The 24,811-nt window shown below is 38.6% G+C and overlaps 1 protein-coding gene across 8 annotated transcripts in view; it reads right to left on the reverse strand.

Annotated features, from left to right (window-relative positions):
- Positions 1–23,206, reverse strand: part of FBXO11 (F-box protein 11) — a 75,881-nt gene extending 52,675 nt beyond the window's left edge. For 2 of the 8 annotated variants that reach the window (XM_034427437.3, XM_034427439.3), the window contains exon 1: positions 22,473–23,183. In XM_034427437.3, the coding sequence (XP_034283328.1) occupies positions 22,473–22,710 (238 nt within the window). In that variant the 5' untranslated portion in view covers positions 22,711–23,183. Of the gene's footprint in view, positions 1–7,336; positions 7,508–22,472 lie in introns of those variants that run through there. The other 6 variants (XM_087883286.1, XM_060692568.2, XM_087883287.1 and 3 more) reach the window with 4 other exon arrangements.
- Positions 23,207–24,811: the final 1,605 nt, after the last annotated feature.

Below are 24,811 nucleotides of genomic sequence, written 5' to 3' on the forward strand. Positions count from 1 at the left end.
GCTAACAGGATCTGTAACATGGTCTTCCTGCCTATTGGATGGGATGAGTTGATATATTTCAGACAAGATAGTTCCTCAGGTAACATGGCCCCATGCCATAAAGAGCTTTAAAGGTATTAACCAATGGCTGGAATCAGACCTGGAATCAAACAAGCATCCAGTGCAGCTCACACAGCAGAGATCTTGCATGCATACATAATATCAACTAGACTTCATGGATAATTTTTTAATATGATAGTTATCCAAGTTTACAGGGGCACGATGGCTCAGTGGTTAAAGACACTGAGTTCTCAGCTGGAAAGCTGATAGCCAGGGTTCAAGACCCAAACATCGCGCCACAGGGTGAGCACCTATCGGTGGAATTCAAAATATTTTTCTACCAGTTCTGTGGGCGTAGCTTGGTGGGTGTGGCAGGGGAAGGTTACTGCAAAATTCCCATTTCCTCCCAATCAGCTGGGACTCAGGGGCAGAGAATAGATGGGGGTGGGGCCAGTCAGAGGTGGTATTTACCAGTTCTTCGAACTACTCAAAATTTCCACTACCGGTTTTCCAGAACTGGTCAGAACCTGCTGAATACCACCTCTGACACCCATCCTTGTCGCAGCTCCTGCCCACCTAGCAGTTCGAAAGCATGCAAATGTGATTAGATAAATAGGTATCACTTTGGTAGGAAGATTACAGCATTCCATGTGCCTTGGCATATAGTCATGCTGGCCACATGACATGAAAATGTTTTTGGACAATGCTGGCTCCCTTGGCTAAGAAATGGAGATGAGCTCTGCTCCCTAGAGTTGGATTCAACTGGACAAGGGAAACCTTTACCTTTATCCAAGTTTATGCTTCAACCACTGAGGCAGAAAAAGAGGCTGATTAGTATGCTGCTTATGGTTGGAGACAGGAATGTCAAAGCTGGAAACAATAAGGAAGAAAACAGTTGGACTATATGGCCTAGGAAACAGAAATAAAGCAGAATGACTTATCTGTTTCTGCCAATCTGTTGTTTTTTCATTGCCAACACAATGTTCAAAACAAACAACACCTCATCTACAAATTCAAATCAAGCTAAAGCAGAACAACAAAGCTAACCAGTTTCCCTAATATAATTTTGAGCATGTACCTTTTGTCTTCCAAGAAAAATACCAGGAATTACTCTAAAGTCCTGAAACTCATAGGAAACCAAAGGAAGTATGGAATGAAATGAACATTGTTAACACTGAGCACAAAAAGGGACTGCTAAAGGCCAAGAAATACCATGTTTCCCCGAAAATAAGACCCTGTCTTATATTTTTTTGAACCCTGAAATAAGTGCTTGGCCTTATTGCCAAGCACTTATTTTGGGGAAAACAGGGTATAAGAAAGAAAATTGTGGAAATTGCCAAGAAGAAAAGAGAAATCAAAGTTACAAAAAAAAAAAAAATCTCAGGAAAGAACTTAGCAAAAAATGTCAAGAGATTTAGAAAAGACAATGAGACTAGCTCCAAGTTTGCAAAGGAACAAGACAAGGTTGTATTACAATTACATCTATAAAGACAATGAAGATAGAAATAATTTATCACCTCAGAAGAAAGTTCAAATCTCAAACTGAATGTGAAAAAATGCTCAGGGACTATATAGTTATTAGTAACAAATAATAACTGATTCATAAAAGATGAAACACAGATGTACATTGAAATTCTTCAAAGTGGACATATCCACATCCCAGATATAATAGATTTTACAAAAACCTCTAACTCAAGTAAGATGAAGTGGGATCAGTAGTCTGTTCTTTACCAAGACCAAAAGCTTTTGTAGAAGGAAGAGGGAGTGGCTTTGAGGGACAAGAGGAAGAGCTGCAAGATAATATCCAGATGTTATTGGTATAGCTTTTCAATAAAAATAGTATTGACCTACATGACATTGGATTCCTAGCTTGCTCTGCCCTAGATGGCTGATGGCTATAGGATTTGCTGAAATATTTACAAAACCATGACAAGCAATGGAAAAAGAATCAATAGAAATCGTAGCTAAACTATGCCAACAAATCTGGAGAATGAGCCAGCAGCCAATAGATTAGAAGAGATCAATCTATGGATAATTATAAAAAAATGAAACTTAATACCAGTAGAATAGTACAGTATTCTTAATTTGATAAACTAACAAAATAATGTTTAGAGTCATCCAAAACAGATTACATTTCTACAGGCAGAGGGAGATACTAATTGTTCAGATTAGTTTTAGAAAAGGCCAAAGAACAAGATACATCATTAATAAGGCTTGTTGGATAACTTAGAAAGTCAAAGAAATATTACAAAAGAAGTCAATATATGTACTTAATTGATTATGAAAAGGCTTTCAATTTTATCTAGCCAAGAAAACAAATAAATGAAACTTTAAACAAATCAACTCAGAATTCTCACTCAAAGCACAAATGACCAGACTCAAATTATCAATCTTCAGACACATTATGTAAAGATCTAGCTCTCTGGAGAAGGCTTTAATGCTGGGAAAGGTGGAAGGAAACAGAAAAAGACATTGACCAACAGAAAGGTAGCTCAAATTACCATATTTTGGACAAAAAGGGATTATTTATTTCAGAAAGCTTTTGAAGAATCAAGAGTGTAATTATGTATCTAAGACCCAAAATCCATTTCTGGAAATTCTTCTCACTGTAGCTTAAAATGAAATTTGCTACAGTTACTGCATGAACATTTCTGCCACCCCCATTTTTTTTACCCTCCAGAGGATTTCACAATTTTACTGAATTCTTGGTAATTAAAATGTTAGTAATTATTTTATAAACCTTCCATTCACCTAATTCGTGATATCAAAGTAGTATATTATCACAGTAACTAAGTATCACTGAAATGAACATCAGCAATCTTAGAAATAGTATCAAAGCAAAAAAAAAAAAAAATTCTAGCAACTTTTATCTATATAACATACATGAAACTACTTTTAAAAGCTGAGGTTCTGTCCATTCCTTTGTTAACTGTGAATGAGAACTACAAACAGGTAAACTAGAGGCAATATTTAATAAATCTAACCTTTAAGAAAATGAAAATCATACATTCCAATATTCCGACATTCACCTCTATCAAAATTATTCGTTGGAAAAAACCCTTATGTTGGGAAAGATTGAAGGCAAAAGGATAAGAGTATAACAGAGGATGAGATGATTAGATAGCATTATCAATGCAGTGAACATGAATTTGGGCAAACTCTGGGAGTCCGTGAAGGACAGAGGGGGTCTGGTGCGTGCATGGGGCTGCAAAGAGTCAGACATGACATATTATTGTTGAACAACAATACCAAAGTTATATTTATAGTGTTTTAAATAACCATTTTTCTTTAAAATATCAGACATTAAAATGATTTACTACATTTATATAACCCAACAAATTCAAATTCATTTTTAGTTAGGGAAACTGAAATAACAAAGTATCTATTTGTATTTTCTATACATTTATAACAGTAATTCTCAAACTGATCTGTATAAGTTCAGCAGTTGCACTGCTTCAAATTCCCATGTTCACTGTTTGGCCTTTTCACTTCTAGGTGATAGTAGGTGAGAGTCCCTTGGGAGTTGGGCAGCATAGAAATGCGACAAAATAAATAAATACATAAATACATACATACATACATACATACATACATAGTATAGAAACTTCAAAAAGCTAAAATAAGTAAGATATATGTACTCTGCTGCCCTGCCGCTCTGTTTTCTGCTACTCCATTCTGCTGCATTGTGCTCTGCATCTCACCACTTGTTTTCTCCCTACACCCCTCCTGTGCTCCTCCCCAACGCCAATTGATCACGTTTTCCCCCCCATTGATGAAGCTTGCCCTTGCCAGGCAGCTGCAGATAGACAGATAGAGAGAGAGAGAGAGAGAGAGAGAGAGAGATTGCGAGACACACACATACACGCCCCCCAAAAGGGCAGAGATCTCATTCATATATATGTGTGTGTATGTGAGTGTGTATCTCACAATATAGAGATAGCAACAGAGTGCAATCTAGCAGGGCAGCAGAGTTCAGGTGGCCAAAAGAGCAGAGATTGGCGGAGATAGGTGAATGTGGGGAGAGTCATAGTGGAGGCAAGCACAGCGGGTCAGAAAAGCAAGAGACCAGAGATGGGTTCTAAAATTTTTTACTACCGGTTCTATGGGTGTGGCTTATTTTGTTGGCGTGGCTTGGTGGGGGTAATGTGACTGGGTGGGCGTGGCCAACTTTTTTTTTTTAACTTTTAAAAGCATTTTTTCTACAACCTTAAGAGGTTGCAGAAAAAAATGCTTTTAAAAGCCTCTGACGATCTCAGCTGAGCCACGCAATCATCAGAGGCTTTTTTTTTTAACTTTTAAAAGCATTTTTTTGGCCAAAGAGGTTGTAGAAAAAATGCTTTTAAAGTTAAAAAAAAAAGCCTCTGATGAGGTGGGTAGGGTAAACAAGCGGCAACCAGGCCGGGGACCGGTTCAGGGCATGGCCAGCCAATGTTATTACTGGTTCTCCAAACTACTACAAATTTTTACTACCGGTTCTTGAGAACCGGTGCGAACCGGGAGCAACCCACCACTGCATGAGACCCTCATCTAACAATAGCATAGTCCTAGTCTAATGACCTACCAAGTTGCTACTGCTATGCCATTTGATCATGTGATGTTTCACCTAGCGACCACATCATAAACAATGAAAATTCCAGCCCCAATTCTGTACATTTCTCTAAGCAAGAAATAGAAAATAGAAACAGAAAACGAGAACAATCTAGCCAATATGCTGTACAGTTTGAGCTACTCATGATACTGACTATCTAAACATTTTACAGGACAAGGCCTGATGATGAACGGCATTGCCCTCCCATATCCGATTCTATAATGGCAGAGAGAAATTAATAATACACTTAATACCAATAGTGTAGATTTAAAATATTAGACAAATGCTACTGTATATGTATGCTAGAAATTCATCACGACAGGAAATTTCCAATGCCTATGTCATGTATCAATTATTTTTAATGCAGTTCCACAATATCAATATGTAGATTAAAAAGTAAAGCAGCAGCTTGTTAAATATATAAATACAGAATAATGATCATATTATGCAAAATATTCAATATAGTTGTTAAACTCCAACTCTGAGTGGAAAATAATATTTGTACCTCATCCTTTCACTTCTAATTTTTTCAAGCCAGTGATAGGTACACCAATATATTAAATCATTAAATAATCAGGTCAGACAATGGCCTAAAAGTTACCAGTAAAGTAATTTATGTTCAATATTAATAACCCCTCTCCCAAACTATAGCAGATAATGGTTTTCTTTAAAAAACAACTGTTAGGAATTTTTTATAATAAATAAAAGCAACAGCTAAATAGGCCTTTTTTGCAACTTGTTTGCATAACTAAAATTTCAGCAAAAACAACAACAACAATTTTTTTTCCAATTTAACAGTCTTAATACCTACAATTAACCAGCACCACCTCAGTAAAACACATTTCTGTGGCTTTGGCTGGGTTCTTAATAATGCATATACCAACTTTTGCTTTTGGCAACCTCTTTGAAAAGGAAAGCATGAACTCTTTTTCAGAATTAAAAAACAGCAGTTAGCCCTACCTACTAGTTGGCAGCAATATATACATAACAAATTATTCCCAAATCGCACTACTCCTTTCTCCCTTCAATAAACTCCAGCCACATTAAAAAAAAAAAAAAAAAGCTCATTCCTGCAGCTCTGAAGCTGCAGGAATCTTCATTATTGGCTTTAAATTACTGCGGCTTGAAGGAAAACAACATCAATATCTGAATAGTGAAACCTTTGAAACAATATAAAATGAAATTTCATTTTGTTTCAAATTTGGGTCAAAACTCAAGAAGAATATTGCATTCTTCTTAAGTGGGGAACATCAGAAAGGGCTTTTTAAACTCAAAACAATTTTGTTCATTCTATATATATCCAGTGCTGTTGTTACTGTTTTAAACTAACACTGTTTTTTAAAGCAGCAAAGTGTTGCATCGCTCTAATTACTCAAAATACTAGGACTGTACTGGACTTTGGATTCAAAGGAGGAAAAGGTGCTTTGGAGTGCACATGGGTGTACACTTAACGCATCCTTCCAAATCCTTAAACCAACTATGTCTTTTCACAGAATCAAGTGGTAGCTGTGGAGGGCAGCCATACACAACTGGCTTAAGGAGATGCCAACAAATATTAGATGGAAGAACTGATGGAAGAAATTGAAGAGATTGATAGTTAAATCTTTACTCTGAAGTACCCCCTAAAACAGTGATGGTGAACCTTTTCGGCACTAAGTGCCTAGACCGGAACAAATGCAGCGCCGGAAACTGGAAGACCAGCTGCTCTTCTGGTTTCCAGTGCGCGAATGCACACGGCCAGCTGGTCTTCTAGTTTCCAGTACTCCGGCGCACACAAAGACCAGCTGGCCAGTGTGCATGCACGTGCCGGAAACCAGAAGAGCAGCTGGAGGCGGCGCACCTGCCCACAGAGAGGGCTCTGTGTGCCACCTCTGGCACGCATGCCATAGGTTCGCCATCATAGCCCTAAAAGGTATTCTAATTTACAGCAACATAAATGGACCAATGTTTCTTAATTAGGATTTAATATGGTGCATCAGTAGTAATATCGCTAATAACACTTTTCAAGTCTTCAAAAATTCCTTTTTTACAATCCTGTAATCCAGGGGTGAAATCTAAAAATTTTCCCTACCGGTTCTGTGGGCGTGGCTTGGTGTGTGTGTGTGTGTGCTGTGACTGAGTGGGCATGGCCAACTCGATGTCACTCACAGCCATGCCCACTCAGTCACAAGACCTCCTCCCACCAAGCCACACCCACAGAACCCCGCAGGAAAACTTTTTAAATTTCTATTCTGCCGCCGTGTCCTTACCTTTCTCCCGCGGCTCCGCCCACCCGCCCCATTCCCCGGAGTCCGGGAATGCACCATTCCCCAACTCCTACTGCTCACCTTTCTCCCAAAGCTGGCCGTCAGGGAAGGCAAGTGCCCAAAAGATACTGGAGTCGCTCACTCTTCTTCTTGAATGAGCTGCTCTGGTCCATGTGCCGGCTGCATAAGCGCACACCCAATTTACTGCTGAATTAAATAAACGGTGTGCACTTGCGCAGCCGGCGCGTGGATCAGAGCGGCTCATTCAAGAAGGAGAGTGAGCGACTCCGGTACCTTTTAGGCACTTGCCTTCTCTGACAGCCAGTCGCGGGAGAAAGGTGAGCAGTAGGAGTTGGGGAATGGTGCATTCCCCGACTCCATGGAATGGGGCGGATGGGCGGAGCCTCCAGCTGCCATTGCTACCGGTTCTCCGAACCACCGGCCATCATCGCTACCTACTCACCTGAGCCGGTCCGAACTGGGAACATTTCACCTCTGCTGTAATCCCTTAATTCAGGGTATGGTCAGGGTGACTGGATGGAGCTGAGCATTTATTGGCTGGTGGCCCTTCCCGATACCATGTGGAGTTCGCAGCATCTTTTTTTCATTGTGCCCTAGAAGAGAAGCATCTGCTGCTACTTAGCATTGAACTCTCAACTTTCTAAGTGGGAGCAAGCATCTCCATCACTAGGCCACCACACTGCTCTTTAAGACTTCAAGAAAAGTATTAAATTATTTAACCACACTTCTATAATTTATGCAAACTTAAAACCTATTAAATAACTGAAGAGTTATTTTCCACGTATGCTCTACTGAGAATGTGCTGCATTTAACAGCAAGTTCCAAAGATTTTAGATTTCTCTCTTAAGGAAAAGGGATAATACCAATCTACCACTAGTTTTTTTGTTTGTTTGTTTGTTTGTTTGTTTGTTTTTTGTTGCTTTAATTTATATGCCGCCCTTTTCTGGAGACTCAGGGCGACTTACAGTGCGTTGAATTATTGAAGTCTTATTGAAGACTTATTGCGTCTTATTGAAGACAGGTAAAATGAAAAAGTCCTTAAATGGATCAATTCTGACAATAATCAAATTCAGCCCCTGGCAATTAGTGCATACAGAATTTTTATTAATCGTAGAAAAAGGCAGATAAAGCTACTTTCTGCAAATCACATAGGCTCAAACTTGGTATTGTTAAACAGAATACACGAATGTTAAAGACACAATGGAGCATAGAGAAATGGGTCCTTGGGTTACAATGGCAATTGACTTTGCTTGTGCGAAGCTGGCAGGGAATATGGCAAATAGTGATCACATGACTGCAACCATCGTAAGTGCCAAAATCACAATCAAGTGTCTGTAGAGTTGCTGCAACACCTGGAACTTTGAAGACTGGCCATGAGTATCTCTCATACAGCCCACTGCAACCTTAGTCACTGAACAAGTGGCTGATAAGGATTACCTGCATTATATAAATAGACTGATTGATCATATAAGACTAGCATCTTAAATTTACCAAACTGCATACAGTCCAGAAACCTGCACTGCCCACATTTCCCTAGCTGTTCCTGTATCATTTTCTAACCTAGCACCATCCAAACTAGAAATTTCAAATGGTGTAATTTTCAAAAACTAGGAAAAGGCTTGAAAAATTAAAAGTGACACATTCCAGTGTTTTGCTCTCGTTCCATGGCAATATTTTATATTCAGCCATTTTACAAAATCTTCATTAAAGAATGAACTGATGTATTATTCCTCTCAATTGCTTTTAATATTGATATTGCATATTTTAAGTATCAGTAAAATTGTCACAAATTTTGAAGATATGGGGGCAAAATGTTATAAATTAATTTTGGAAGTTACATTAAATTTAATTTGTTTATGATTAGGAAAAAATACTGAATTATATTTTGGTAGAGTACATACCATGTTTCCCTGAAAAAAAGACAGGGTCTTATTTTGAACCCCGAAATAAGGGCATGGCCTTATTATCAGAGGGGTCTTATTATTTTGGAGGTGCAGGAGGCCCGGGCAGCCTGCGCACTCACAACCAGGAGTCCGGCAGAGAGAGGTTCCCTTCGTGCGCCGCCATCAAGCCCCTCCCCTCCCATGAGGTGTATGTGTAGAACTTAACACCAAACTGCATGAGTGCCTGTCCCCACCCCACCCCGCTCGCGTGCCTCCCAGGCCTCACCATGTCAATGTGGGGGAAGCCGGTGAACACCAGGTCCTTGAGCTCATAGCCAATGCTGCTGGCACCCGAGCAGAAGCCACAGCCTGGCCCAGCTCTCCCTGCAGGCTCCAGCTCCAGCCGTCATCATAGAGTGGGAGGCACACTCCCAGAGGGGCCGCTGCCCTGGCTGGGGTTTGGAAGGCAGAGTTTGACTTCTGCTGCTTTCCTTGCATGCAGCCATCAGAGCAGAGAAGAGCAGGGGGAAAGGAGAGGCCTCAGGCCACCGTCACCATAAGGTGGGAAGCACACTCCCAGAGCGGCCGCTGCCCTGGCTGCGGCAGAGGCAGAGTGTGGGGGAGAGAAAGAAAGACTTCTGCTGTTTCTGCTTTTGGCTGCATGCAAGAAAGCAGCAGAAGCAGCAGAAGTCTTTCTTTCTCTCCACCAAACTCTGCCTCTGCGGCTTCCAAACCATAGCGCAGGCTATGTGGACGCAGCACCTGAGTGCGGGGGAGAGAGCGGGCGGGCCGCTACCATGGAGCAGGAGCTCGAGGTTTATGGTTGGTGCCACGGGCGGCAAAAGGGGTGGGGGTGCAGGCGTTTGCAGGGATGCGGCTGCCTTGGGAGAGTTGGGGGGGGTTAGGGACCTGTGTATGTGTGCTTATGTGTGTGGCTGAGAGGCGGGCTTATTTTCGGGGGAGGGCGTATATTTAGGCCCACCCCAAAAATAAAGCTTGGCCTTATTTTCAGGACATGTCTTATTTTTGGGGAAACATGGTAGCACCTATCTAAACAATAGGCCAATTCTACACAATCAAGCTAGAATCTGTCCTTTATCTGTCATTAAGCTTTTTAGAAATTGTATAAAGTTTTAAAATTTGCTTGTTCCAACAGTATGGTTTCTAAATCAGTTATAGTTTTAAAATATTATTTCCCTTTTCTTCTTTTTTTAATAAACCATTTTATATAAAAACTGTTTTTAAAAAAGGAGAAAAATTTAAAAGTTAATGTAAAGATATATCAGTAATTAGACAGAGAAATTCAAAAAATTGTAGTTACTGCTCATTATATTACTGAGGAAGGATTAATCTAAAAAAGCAGAATATACTGATTTATTTTTAACACAAAACAAAGAAAGGGTTTTAAAGTTTTTTAAAACTCTTGAGCTGAATGCCAATTCCACTAATATATTTTATTATTTAAACATAAATGACCTAACAGAAAAAAAGAAAAAATCCACTAAAAACACTACTTTCTTACATCCCTTTCATTGCACTGACTGATGTATAATAAAGATTTAATATTTTCATATTTCTAAACTCAGTTCTTTAATTATTTTCCCCATGCAATCATACTCAGAATGTTTAAATTTGCAATAGATATAGACAGACAGACAGATAGATATGGAAGCCGTTCTTGTATGTAGTCATCCATTGTGAATATATAGTGCTATTGGCATATTGTAGTTCTCGACTTCTGAAGTCTGAAATCTGAAATTTGATCATGTAACCATGGGGACGCTTGCAATGGTCGTAAGTGTGAAAAATGGTCATGTCACTTTTTTCAGTACTGTTGTAACTTTGAACAGTCACTAAATGAACTGTTGTAAGTGGAAGACTACCTGTACCATGGGCATCAATATGTTTAGGAGTATCTCTCTTCTTACACATTTCCTTTTAAATATATTTCAACTGGAAACTGGAATGCACCAAAGTTAGCTCTAGCATCATCCTTTTTATTTATCAATGTCTTGGCATTATATAGTTGCAGTCATTATAAGACAATAAAATAAGGCTTATTTCATCCTAAAGCTTTGTTGGAAAATGTGACTGCATACCCCCCTTTAGCTTTCAATCAAATCAAATCAAATCAAATCAAATCAAATCAATCAATGTAAGCTTATTAAATACTGCATGTTCTAACTGATAAGTCTAAGAAGAGACTTATTCTTTCCTTTCCCTTTTCCCTCCTGTGAGACTTTAAGCCAGTAATGGCTGGGCCACACTTGCACTTAACTGGAAGTAGAGAATGGAGGACCCCAGCAGTCACCAACTCCTCCAGAAATGCTGACAACAGCCAGCTGGCAATCCCAAATAATTTGCTAATTCACTATAGCCACACAGCTATCCCTATGTGTTGATATCACAATCTTCATATTCAATAATATATTTATATTTTTGGAGAATTTTATTCATATAGTTTTATATTTTAATATTGTAAGCCTCCGTGTTACTCTGAGGTAAGATGGGTAGCTAATAAATTTAACAAACAAACAAACAAACAAATACATACATGTGGGGACTGTAAACCGCAAAGTCTTCTGGAGCTCCACGGAGCTCTTTCAAAAGCAACAGGAATCAATACTTTCCATTATTTCACTTGAAAAGAGAGATAATGTGACAGAGATAATGTGTTTGTTAACAGTGAATAAAGCTGTTTCAGGTGCCTATCAGTCCATATCTTTCTTCTTCTCGCTGCTGCTCAAGAAGTGATGAAAATCACAATACTAGGAAAATGCACAGTACAATGCTCACAAGTACACTGAAGGCAAGAAGGATATTTAAATGAAACAGGATTAACTATTTTCATTTTAGTTATGTTTCAGATCAATTTAAGAATTGGGTTGGAAGCTAAAAATGTATCTGGAATACTTCAAGCAAACATTGATGTTTCTCCAATCCTACTTCAAAAAAGGCTGGGTAGTGGAAATTTTGAGTAGTTCAGAGAACTGACAAATACCACCTCTGGTTGGCTCCAGAATGGGGTGGGAATGGAGATTTCGCAATATCCTTCCCCCTGGAGTGGGGTAGGAGTGGAGATTTTGCAGTATCCTTCCCTTGCCACGCCCACCAAGCTACGCCCACAGAACCGGTAGTAAAAAAATTTGGATTTCACCACTGCATTTACATAGTTTATTTTAAGAGTTTGTTCAAAAAACCTATAAAAGAGTTTAATTACTTGATTAAAATTCGAAACTTTAAGCAGATTTCCGTTTTTAGCATAAGATGCCTTGGTTAACATTTCAGACATGTTAATGTTTCTAAAGAGTTAAAATTAATTGAAATTTGGTGCGTACATTTTTTATTCAGAAAGACCTAGAATTAGCAACTAGTTTTAAACAACTACTGCTTCTAAGTTAATTTTATTGGATATATGTCAGCCCTGATCCACTCAAAGTATTATATAGTTTTATTCCAAACAATCCACCACCCACTTCAAAACATAATTCTGTTGGGACCCAATAAAAGGTAGCATAAAGAATTATGCAAAAGCTATAAAAATATGAAAAAGCCTAATTTTGGATTACATTGTCAGTAATGTAATAACCTAAATTTATAATATCATAATTTGGATAACCAAGTTTTAGTTCATTTCTCATACAACTGTTAACTTAAAAGCAATACATATTGAATCAACATAGTTAACAAGTAATACCACTGAAATCTCAAATTATATAGTTCCTCCTGAGCCTCTTGGCATTCCACCTTAATGTTCTCCATTGTATAATTTTGACCAACAAAATTGTGATCCTATTTATACTAGTCAGGAGAGTGGGAAATTAAATACTTAAATACTACCGTATTTTCCGGGGTATAAGACGACTTTTTAACACATGAAAATCTTCTCAAAAGTCGGGGGTCGTCTTATACGCTGGGTGTTGTTCTCCTGTAACCAGGCAGACCAGCCCGAAAGGCTCTGATGAGTCTTAAATGGCTCTGGCGATCCAAGCTCTGACAATCCCAGCTGAGTTGCCTGCTAATCAGCTGAGTTGCCTGCTAATCAGGCAACTCAGCTGGGATCGCCAAAGCCATGTAAAGGAAAAGAACTTTTTTCCTTTTACATGGCTCTGGCGATCCAAGCTCTGACGATCCCAGCTGAGTTGCCTGCTAATCAGGCAACTCAGCTTGGATCGCCAGAGCCATGTAAAAGGAAAAAAGTTTTCCCCCTCCAGCTTGCTTACCTTAGCTGCTAGTCGCACGCTTGCCTTGCTTCGCTTGCCTGAATCCATTCCATCAGCAAGCCACTTCCTGCCTGCAATCAAGCAGGCAGGGAGTTGTGGACTTCAACTCCCAGAATTCCTCAGCCAGCAAAGCAAAGCTGGCTGAGGAATTCTGGGAGTTGAAGTCTACAAGTCTTAAAGTTGCCAAGGTTGGAGACCCCTGTTCTATTGGTTAAGTTTTTTTCCCCTTTGGGAGCTTTAAAAAAAATAGTTAATTGGGTTTTTTTTTTAGTTGTTCTTTTTTAGACTTAGCCATTTAAAGTTTAGGAAGTTTTAAATTTAGCTTTCATATAAAAATAAAAATAAAATAAAATAAAATAATATTTGTGCAGCTTTCTGAGATTTAGTGTGTTTCTGTAGTTTCACTCTAACTACACAAACACACAAAATCTCACAAAGCTGTATGTGGAATTTTGTGTGTGTAAAGTGTGAAAGTTGGGTTTTGGGGCTTTTTGTGGCTGTGTGAGGTTCCTGCTTGTTGCAGGGGCCATTTTGGGTCTAGCACAGCTGCTTTTACATTGTGGGTGAGCCTGTTGTGTTGTGTTGTGTTGTGTGTGTGTAAAGTGTGAAAGTTGTTTTTTTGGGCTTTTTGTGGCTGTATGAGGTTCCTGCTTGTTGCAGGGGCCATTTTTGGTCTAGCACAGCTGCTTTTACATTGTGGGTGAGCCAGTTGATGTTTTTTAATTTTTATTTGGTGTACATTGAAAGAGGGGTAGTCTTATATGGCGAGTATAGCCCAAACCCTATATTTTAACAGGAAAAGTCAGGGGTCGTCTTATATGCCCAGTCATCTTATACACCGGAAAATACGGCAATACAAATCTCGCAGCTTATTTTTAATGTATCTATCACATTATTACATTTGATATGAGCTAGATTGCTTATGGAGGTATATCACCTGTATCACTTTTATTCATATTCATGTATGTATGTATGTATACATGCACAAAATCAGCACATGAATACATTTTCCTTTCTATCCAAATATTCCAGCATAGTACCAGTTTACATTTTAAAATGTTAAATTTTTTCTTCCCTGGAAATGAAAATAAAAACGAAATGGAAAATACGGGAAAGTGACGAAGACTATAAATATATGGTTTCATATATCCCTAAATTTGGTCTGCACAGGTATTTATGAAGGTCCCAAAGATATAAACAGAGGCAAACTTTCTAAATCCAGTACCTTTCATATATATTAAAGTTTATCCTTAGCTAACCTTGTTAACATTTTAGAAAGTTACCAGATTGTGGAAAATTAGATAAATTTAGTAAAGAAAAACATGGGTTTCATTTATGCAATCTTGCTGCAAATATTACTCTGAAAATCAATAGCCTTTTATAGTGGTATCCACAATCTTCTGCTACTTTTGTTAAAACAATGAAAGCAGTTCCACGTTTTGAGGTGCGTCTACAATATAATGCACACAAAAAAGACATGGGGCTTGCATTATAATACTGCTTTCATTATTTTGACACCCCTCTTAATCTTGGATTCTAATGGCCACTTAAGTATTACTTGATGTGAATCAGCATTCTTAATGCTACTTTGGTAAAGCCTTTTGTTTCATGGGAGTTACATTTCTAGACTTGCTGTTCTATGTCTTACCATAGAGATGGAGCCAAAGGCCCAGGGGTACAACAGTAGCATATCCAGAAGCTTATCAAACAGATGTCTTGTGCAGGTGTTTATTTACTAATAAATTCTTATCTATGTATCTGTTACATTCTGGAATATGTTGGAAAGAGTTTTATGTGTATTCCAAATTGGGCATAATTTATGCTTCTATCACGTATCTTCCATTCCATACACTCTTTCAGCTTTCTTATAATCAATGCAAGCTATGCATAATTGGAAGGACTACGCAAAAGTTGTACAATATTTCAAACAAGTACCCAAGAGTTTCTTTAAAAGGCAATTGTTGTGAATGAGCACCATCTGCAATCCTACACATTAACTGAAGTAAATTTCAGTGTATTCAACAGATACTAAGATACTATATTATATTATAATTATTAAAAGGTGTTAATAGACTTTATTACACTGCAACAGATTTTCTTTTCATATACTGTAAAGCCTTCATATTGTGTTTATGAGACCTAGTTGGTTTTATATATTGCTGTATTCTTACAGCATCTGGAATAGAAATACAGTACATACTTCTTTGACTCCTTAAGTAATGACGTCAAAACAATTGCTTAAGAGTTCATTCTTAAAAACCACAAATTCAAGTACTAAATGTTTTTCAACACTCTCTTCCAAAGTTCTATCTTTTACTCTCTAGAGTTAAGAAAAGCAATAAAAGCAGACAAAACATATTCATATAATCTTTAAAATTAGTTTATCAAATATTCATTTTCTAATTCAGAGCACATTTTATTAAAACTTTATGATCAATTAATTTAACTGGTTAATAAAGAACCCTTATATATTACAAATTGGGCAAGATACATGAATTTCAAATTTCTGGGAAAGAAAGGCATTCTTTGGAAAGTTTAGAAGGTTCCACTGTAACATCACTAATGGCATAAAATTTCCCTGAAGAACTATAGCTGTTGGGCACTCAGTTTCAGGTGAGCCAAATGTACATATATTCTAGAATTCGTTGAAAGCAAAAACGAAAGATTTTCAGTGAACAATGCAGGTTTTTCTTGACTCCCGTCCCTCAAGGTATTTGCCCTAGCAAGTCAGACATGATGGGCATACTCCAGGTCCCTTTCATTAAATGTTGTCATCTAGTGGTAGATGAGGCAGTGGTATCTAGGCAGTGTGCCTTCTTGACAATTGCTCCTGCTCTTTGGTACACCCTTCCACCTGTGATCTGGCAAGTACCTACCCTCCTTGCTTTCTAGAAAGCCCAGCCCAATGTTGGAGTAGAATTCACTGAGGCTGCAGCCCAGTAAAGCTGTTTGTTGATATTTGGGAATGTGTTTTTTACAGTGATACTGGGAGTTTTTATGATAGTTATGATTTTACTGTCTTTATTGCTGTAGTTAAGCTGCATGAGATTATGGTTCATAAACTAGATGTTTATATAAATGAAATAAATAAAAGTCTTTTATTACTTTTGGTACCCCAAACCACAAAAACTGGGAAAAATGATCTGCCACATCAAAATACTGTGGTTAAAGATGCTGAGCTGGTCAGTTGGAAAGCTGACAGCCCAGGTTCGAGACCCAAGCACTGTGTGACAGGATATGCTCCTTTTGCTTGCCTCAGCTCCTGCCCATCTAACAGTTTGAAAGCATGCAAGTGTGAGTAGATAAATAAGTACCACTGTGGTGGGAAGCTAATAGCATTCTGTGTGCCTTGTTGTATAGTCATGCTGCCACATGACCACAGAAAAGTCTTCGCACAACATTAGCTCTTCAGCTTAGTAACGGATATGAGCACTGCCCTCACTACCTGATAGAGGAAACCTTTACCTTGCATTTTAAACATTTATTTTCTAACATACCAGGTATAATGGATACTCCACATCAAACAACACATACACTTAAGAAAGTGGCAACATTTCAGCAGAAACAGTAATTTCTCCTTTATCTTTATATTAGAGAAAATTCTCCCCTATCTGTTGGGAGAAGGAGGTATACAATTACATTAAGCAGTAAGTTATTTGAGTATGGTTTATTGAATAAAACATGATTGACTAAGTTGTACAACATACAAAGTCGCATATTTACAGATCATTCTAGCACATGTGACATATTATATACTACACTAAACTGAACCCAAAAACTGCATTATGTTTCAATATGAAGTGTGAGCCTAGCTTGCATTTTATTTTTTTATTCCTGTATTTATTCATTGTGCTAATTGTATATTGGATGATATTTATATTTACAAGAGATGATTGTTTAAATTAAATAGGTATGATTTTTTTAAAAATAAATCAAAACAGACTGTGTCTATCTAATTAAGCAAATATTTTTAAAAAACATGTAAAAACGGCTATTATGATCAGGCTATGTATTATCCATCCTTGAAGTGCAAAATCAACTGAAAAAGTAACTATATCATTGTGGAATACAGGGATGGAAAATTTCATTATCTGAAGCCAAATACATATATTTGTGTGTTTATATGTCTATGGTCACTATACAGCCTATATGGCTTAAGAGATGCCTCAATGTCATAAGATACATTAATATTCAACTATTACATTCATAAAATTATGACAATCACAAGCCATTGAAAAGCAGTGCATTTAATAGTCCATGTAGGCAGAGAATAGATAGCAGTCGGTAAATATATCACATTCAATACTCATTCCAAATCTAGTACAGGTACTTAAGATTATCAGAACATAGGATTTAGAGCTAGTGCTAGAAACAGATAGGTAGGCCCTTGAGTGAATGAAATGCATATATGAAAACAGATCATTCTATAAATTTCAGTTCACTTCTATATATTCAATTTATGTCTATATTAAAATAATGTGAAGTAACTCAAGGAATAATTAGTAAAACAATTCAGCAACAATTATTCTGCAACAATTAATAAAACATTCACTGATCTCATAAGTATTTGAGATATTTGAATGTTGTTTTTTTAATGAGAACAAGGAATTGAAATGCATAGATGATTACATAGCATCTACTAGACTGGCATAAAGCTAAAAATATAACAGACATTACTAACCTTTCTGCCAGCTAGTTTCACAAAGCATCTAAAAACAGAAATGTATCTGAGTTTCACAAATTATTTTGTTAAAAAGCCTATTTTTCTAGATTCATGTACAGTACATATAAAATATATACAACCAAAGCTTTATTTCACAGCTTTTACTTCCATTTTAATTACTGTGTCTGTCTGTCTGTCTGTCTGTCTGTCTGTCTGTCTGTCTGTCTGTCTGTCTATGTGTGTGTGTGTGTGAGAGAGAGAGAGAGAGGCAGGCAGGCAGGCAGGCAGGCAGGCAGGCAGGCAGACAGAACTTGTTAAAAATACTGCTTAATTCTAACTTTTTTATCCCATGCCTGGAGTCTCGAGTCCCCTTTCAGGAAAATATATATTCAGGAAATCTGTTTTCCATGAAAGGATAGATGACACAAACAGAAATTTATTTTTAAGTACCGATTCTGACAAATATATACAAATAACATCAAACCTTATGAAAAATACATTGTCACTGTATTGAATTCATATATGCAGTGTCTCCTCCCTCAAATAGGTGATTATAACTATTAGATAATATGAAAAACACAATTCATTATAGCATTCATTTTGTCTGAATTAATAATCTTAAAACTTTAGTTAGTGCAGATACTTTTTAATGTGTACAGATCTGGCTTTATGAAGCTGTCTTCTAATTATTTCACTTTTATTTTAGCATTGTGAAATGAGCATCATATCTGGTATACTGTGAAAGAGATTCTTCCTATGTACCACTGCCAATATATCTTAGTATAAAGTCAAAGGCTACATCATTCACCATCAGAGGTATTGGAGCTCCACCCTCCTGTCAGCATATATTCTTATGTAAGTATCTGCAGAAATATTTTTAATACTGAAAATACATCACATATTGAATATGAAACTTTTTGCATAAATTAAATCTGGATTCACTTTTGATTTGTCACGTATGTATGAAATGCTAATTTATCTGTAGCAAATTCTATCATATTGTTCTATAGTCACCTACATAAACCATACTGTATCATAAAAGCAAAAATGAAAAAATGCACTCAGCTAAAAAAATTTAATATTAATACAAAGACTATATTGAGCTACCTAATTCACATAAATTATCTTTACATACTATTTATTTATGAACTACATTTTTAAAAATCTGTATTTATGGCTGATTAAAAACCAATTCAGATTTTATTCTGACTATCACCACAACTGAGCTAAAGAGCTCCATGTGCAGATACAGGTGTCAGAATGTATATTATTTACTAAAATAAAAACTATTGATATGAGTATCAGAATGCATGCTAGAACATGCAATGAAACATGGCGGTCATCAGCCAACACTTCTTTAGCAGTACTGTTTTTGATTGGCTACACATAATTTATATTAAAAGATAAATAAATCAATAAAAATATTGTCCAGAAGCTAACAAAAGTAACTATTATTTTTTAATACCGTTTCCCCCAAAATAAGACATCCCCTGATAATAAGCCCAATCGGGCTTTGGAGTGCATGGCAATAAGGCCAAGCACTTATTTCAGGGTTCAAAAAAATATAAGACAGGGGCTTATTTTCGGGAAAACATGGTAGTTTTAGAGAAATTGGGTTGTATGGGTATTCTTTTGTGAAATTGAACAACTGTTGCTTATTTAGCACTCTAAATCTCTAAAATAAAACTCTTCAAAGTACCATCAAAGCAACTTTTTTACATTTATCTCGATTTTAAAAAAACTACTTCTCTATTATCATTATTCCTTATTTCAAAATAACTGGTTCAGGATATTTGGAAGATAGCAATAAATTTGGAATAAATAAGCAAAAATCAGAACCATCAATTCAGTACTATATAATTCACCTATGCTTTGGACAATGCTCAAGATTTACACATAGCTTCATTTTTATATATATCTGCAAGTTACCAAGATTGAATATGTTCATCCCCAATCTAAAACATCACCATATTTACAATGCTTTGAGCAAAGAATACTTTCATTCCAATCCTATCAACTAAATTATTTATATGATGAAATTATAATTGTCATTTGAACATTCAAACCAAGCTAATGTAACAGACTGAACAAACTGAAAAACAGATCTAAATTTTAGACACAAATACCAGGCTAAATTCAAGCTTTTTAAACTTTCATGAATAAATTATTGATTCTGGGCTATGATGTACATCTAAAATTTGTTAATTTCTTTACATGGGGTGTAATTTAACTTTTTATCTTATTATATGTTAATAACTATATCTTACATTTACTCTTTCACTTGGTTGGTTTCTCTTAAAATTCCTGTCAACCATTCCCTTGATAGGTGTTCTGTTTAGCAGGTTTAGGGAACAAACTGAATTTGTAACATTTTTACAACTCGTCTCATTCATTAAGAATCTTATTCATGCCTGAACTGCAAGATGGACAACCAACCAACCAACCAAGAAAGCAATCAATACATACATACATACATACATACATACATACATACATACATACGCCAAAAGCCTTAAAGATTTTAAGTAAGAATTTAAAATACCAGAAAATCAAAACTTAGGGAAAGCATGCTATTAGCTAAAGGCTTTTAATGATAATAGATTAACATCTTATTGAAGAAGCACTTTAAAGTTATATTTTTATAAATTCGCTACTCTAACACTTTTTCAATCAATAAATTAAATGTCTTAATGTATAGCACTTCTATGTGTTAATCATTGATCTAGCTTCATAAAATCTCCTTCATCTGACCTGCTATGATTAACTAGATGTACTCCTTTTTCTTAGTTGCAGCATGAATTTTTATGTTTGACATAAACACAAGGATATTATCCAATTTTAATGTGCTACAGGAAAAATAATTTCCAGAAGGAGCTAATCGGTACTGCTTGAATGCTACTTCTGAAATCTAGTATCTACTTCATTTATGTTATAATTCTCAATCAAGCAGTAAGCAAATGAAATGCAATGTTACTATTCCCAAAATTTGCTAAACTATTTAGAAACTATTACATAAATCCAAAAGCAAAAAGTCAAAAGAAGGAAGTGATTTTGTTTCAAATGATACATTAGAACATTAATAATTATGTAATTGATATCAAAATTATTTTTAAGTTTTACACAAACTCTATAGGCAAAAAAACCCACATTTTCTAAAAATAATCTGGTTCCTGCAACATCCTTGTTTGATTGGATGAATGTGAGGAATAGACAGAGCTGAATTAAAAGCATCCTGGGATTCTTTATGAACAAGTTCCGAGTTAACAATTCCTCACTTACATCTTTTTTTAAAAAAAAAACTATATCACCATGTACTTCTGAAATTTAGCATTTTATCCCTAGTAAATTATTCTTACACTCAAACAAAAGACATTCTTCTAACAACAACTAAAGGTGTTTTATTAACCGACCAAATTCATAGGTCATTTTCCTTTTATCATGAGAAAGGTGCGACACCCAGTGTATAAAAAATTAAAATCCAACCCAAAGGATAATACATGCAAAATGTCTCCTACGATCCCACCCCCGTTCTTCTCCTTTAGAAAATAACCCTGCGACGACAGCACACCAACACTGGGAGAGAAACCCAGCCAATTAATATGGCAACAGTTACGCAGCCTAGTGAGAAAATGATCGCCCTCCTCCTCCTTTTCCAACACTTTCCCCCGCCCCCAGACACCCAGATCTGGGTTTTATTTCATTTTTCCGGTGATCATGTAAATCTTCTATTAGAGAACGAAGGAAAACCGGAATCCCTTTCATGATTACGTTTCCAATTCTTCCAAACAATGGTGCTTGTCTAATTGGTCGCGATCTTAATATTTTTATGCTAGGCCCCGACCGACAAGCAGGGAACTGAAACCCTCACACGCGCGGAAAAACGACGAAGGCTTCTCTACCGCCACCCGCAGCAGCCTGACACCAGGAACGAATATTTGTGGGTTTTTATTTAGGCCAGTGTGTGAGAGTGGTGCGACAGACTGAAGAGGGCGAGAAGGGGAAAGAGAAGGAAGCAGATAAATAAATGGCCGATGATCTACCCCGACAAAAACGCCGCCTATGTAGGGATGAGGGGTCTGCAATTCCTTTCTTTCATGCCACCCTCCGAATCCCTCCCTATCTCGGATCATTTTTTTTCCTTCGGGGTCCGGGTAACCAAAGCCATGCAAACTGCGCAGCAAAAACACTGGGGCAGGGCGAGGGAGGAGAGAGAGAGAGAGAGAGAGAGAGAGGGAGGAAGAGAAAGGGGAGGGGGTGAGAGAGCAGTTCTTGTCTCCATGAGACACCATTACAAAAAGAGAGAAAACCGGGGGGGGGGGGAGGGAGGAGAGCCGCCGAGGAGGAGGAGGAGGAGGAGATGATTAAAGAGAATAAAAGGAAATGTGTCAACACAAGTTACTGGGATACACACACCGTGTCCCGGACACAGGGGGAAGCTTTTTGCCTCCCACGGCTAAAATAAACCGCCGGGGAAAAGGACCCGGGCCTCTTCGTCCTCTTACTCTCCCTTTTTCTCTTTCCTTGGGGGAACCGAGAGGAGGTTCTGTGCTCTCTATTCAACACCCCCCACCCAAAAGTACCTGAGAGGAACCCACAGTTTATTGGCAATCCAAAGCTCAAGGAGGGCCCGAGCCAAACAAAGCGCGGCCTATGTCCCTAACAGGTCCGCGGAACGGGGAGAGCCTATCTAGGGCTGGCAGAAGGGGTGGTGGGGGGAAAGGAACCCCACCCGCTTCGCCGTCTCTCCTCTGCCCGCGCCCCTTTGCCGCCCTTGTCCTTGCCGCCCCTCCCTCTCCCTCCTTCTCTTACCCCGTTCCCCAGCGGCGATAGCGGCTGCGGCGGCGGCAGCTACGGCGTTGTTGTTGTTCCTCTCCGGCGGCGGTGGAGGTGGAGGTGGCGGCGGCAGTTGCAGTGGTTGCTGCTGCTGCTGCTGTTGCTGAGGCGGCTGAACAGGAGGAGGCGGTGGCGGCGGTGGCGGCGGCTGCTGCACCGGGCGCGGCCTGGACACTCGCCTGGGTCTCCTGTTGGCGGCTCGGACCGAGTTCATTTGCCGGTTCGGGCGGGGGGAGGAGAGGGGGTCGCTCCTCCGGCAACGAGACTTGGGGAGGGGAGGTGGGGGAGGAGGAGGAGGAGGAGGAGGAGAGGGGGAAGGAAGGTTTCCTGGCTGAGGAGACCGGCCCAGAGGAGCTCGCTCAGAGAAAAGGAAGGCGCCTCCTCCTATGCCTCCGTTGCCGCCCGGGTCTCTCCTCCGCCGCCGGCGGTTAACGAGGGGGATGCTCGTGCCGCTAGTGACCCCCTTCCCCCTGCTCTGGAGCTCGCGCTTTTCCCTCCCACCCCTCCCCAGCCCCCCCAAGAAGGTCTCTCTCAAGGGAGTCACCCACAGCCGGCCCGGCTTCGGCTTAAGCCCGTCGCCTCTCCGTGGCAGGAGGAGCCATGGACACTGCCAGAGAGAGAGACAGAGCGAGGGAGAGAGAGGGGGAGGAGGAAAAAAGGCCCTCCCTCTCCCCGTCCCCTCTCTACACTCTCACAACGGGCAAGGCGACAAGCCTCGGCTCACCCAATCCGCGCATCCCGCATGGAAAGGATGAGGCTGCTTGGCCAATGGCGGCGAGGCTTGCATGTTCAGGCCGAGGGGCGGCTGGTATTGAGGAGGTGGAGAAAAAAAAGGAGCGGAGAGGGAGGGAGGGAGGAAGCCGAGAAAACTAGTGGGAGGAGAGACTGCGGGGTGGGGTGGCAGGAGGAGGCCGCAGAGAAAGGGGGCCCGTATAAAAAAGCTGAGAAGCGGGAGGCCAACGAAGTGCGGGGAAGGCTTTGGAGCGTGGTTCAGGGCAGAAAAGTCCCTTAATTTGTCCAAAGCTGAATTCTAGGTTCAGGAAAGGGAGGGAGCAAATGGGGTTCCGTCTTAGAACTGGGTCAGAGGTACATAGAGTTCAAAAAGTGTCTTCCTGCCAGAGAAACAGAAGCATTTCGCTTTTCGAGAAAGAATGGAAGTGAAGGAGCATGGGATGACAATAATGTAATTATTATAAATGATTATCTCAGCTCCAAAGAAATGATTAATCAGTTCTTGAGTGGGGAATCTGGTGGAGCAGAAAAGAAAGGGTGGTTTAGTTCTGAAACGGGATTTGGTTTGACAGCTTGGCTCATCTGGGAACCTTCGGTTTTCAGGGAGACTGAAACTATATCAAGGAACGTAGAATAAAAGGGTAGGTATGAAATACTTTTTGGAAAATGGTCTCCATTTGGAGGGGGGGATTCTTGATGTTTCTTGCTGGGTGGCTTTCTTTCCTTCTGCTTGGATACTACAGTATTCTGGAGTAGGTGAGCATAGCCTTTCTCAGGGAGGGGCCAATATGACATTTTGTGGGTCCAGTCCCTTTTCTTAAAAGCTATTTCTTCTATTTTAAAATAACAGCAGTTGAGTTTGTCTAGAGACAATTTAAAAATGTCCCCTCTTAAAGCTGCACAATTAGCATTGAAGTTCTTAACATATTTATCTGTTAGATCCTCCTTCATTCTCTGTGCTAGAGAGCCTACTCAGTTTTTGTGAACTTGGATTAGAAATTTGCTTGCTGCTTATATTAATGTGTCTTTGGCAAATGCCCTTTTTTATTTTCCTGATCATTTTTAACCTTTCCAAATTGCTTTTATGACTACAACATTTGGTTTTAATTCTTACTGCCTTTATTTCTATTTTCATGATAATGTATTTGTTTTAATGCATTTAATTATAATTTATCCCCCCACCTCTGCAAGGTTAACTATGTTACTCCATTGCATGAAAAACCACAAGAATTATTATAAAGGCTAACAAATTTGTAATAGGTTTTCTAGGACTACAGAAACTACATGGGTGTACCAATATTTATATCAAAGGTTATCCCTCAGATTTTTTTCTATGACCTATTAGTCTTAAGACAATTTAGAACTTGTAAAAATCCAATCTCTTTATTATAATTAGAACATATTTACATTTATGTTACAACTAGAACAAATTAATACCACAAATTACTATAGTAGGTCTTTCTTTAGATGGCTATTTAATTTTATTCCCCATCTCAAAATCATCTTCAGCATCTTGGTCATATGTATGACATTTCTTACTAAATTATTTTGGTTTTGCACATCCTATTTGATGCTCCTAATCC

The sequence above is a fragment of the Pantherophis guttatus genome, chromosome 1, assembly GCF_059756535.1.
Source record: "Pantherophis guttatus breed Tessera chromosome 1, ASM5975653v1, whole genome shotgun sequence".
Lineage (NCBI taxonomy): Eukaryota > Metazoa > Chordata > Lepidosauria > Squamata > Colubridae > Pantherophis > Pantherophis guttatus.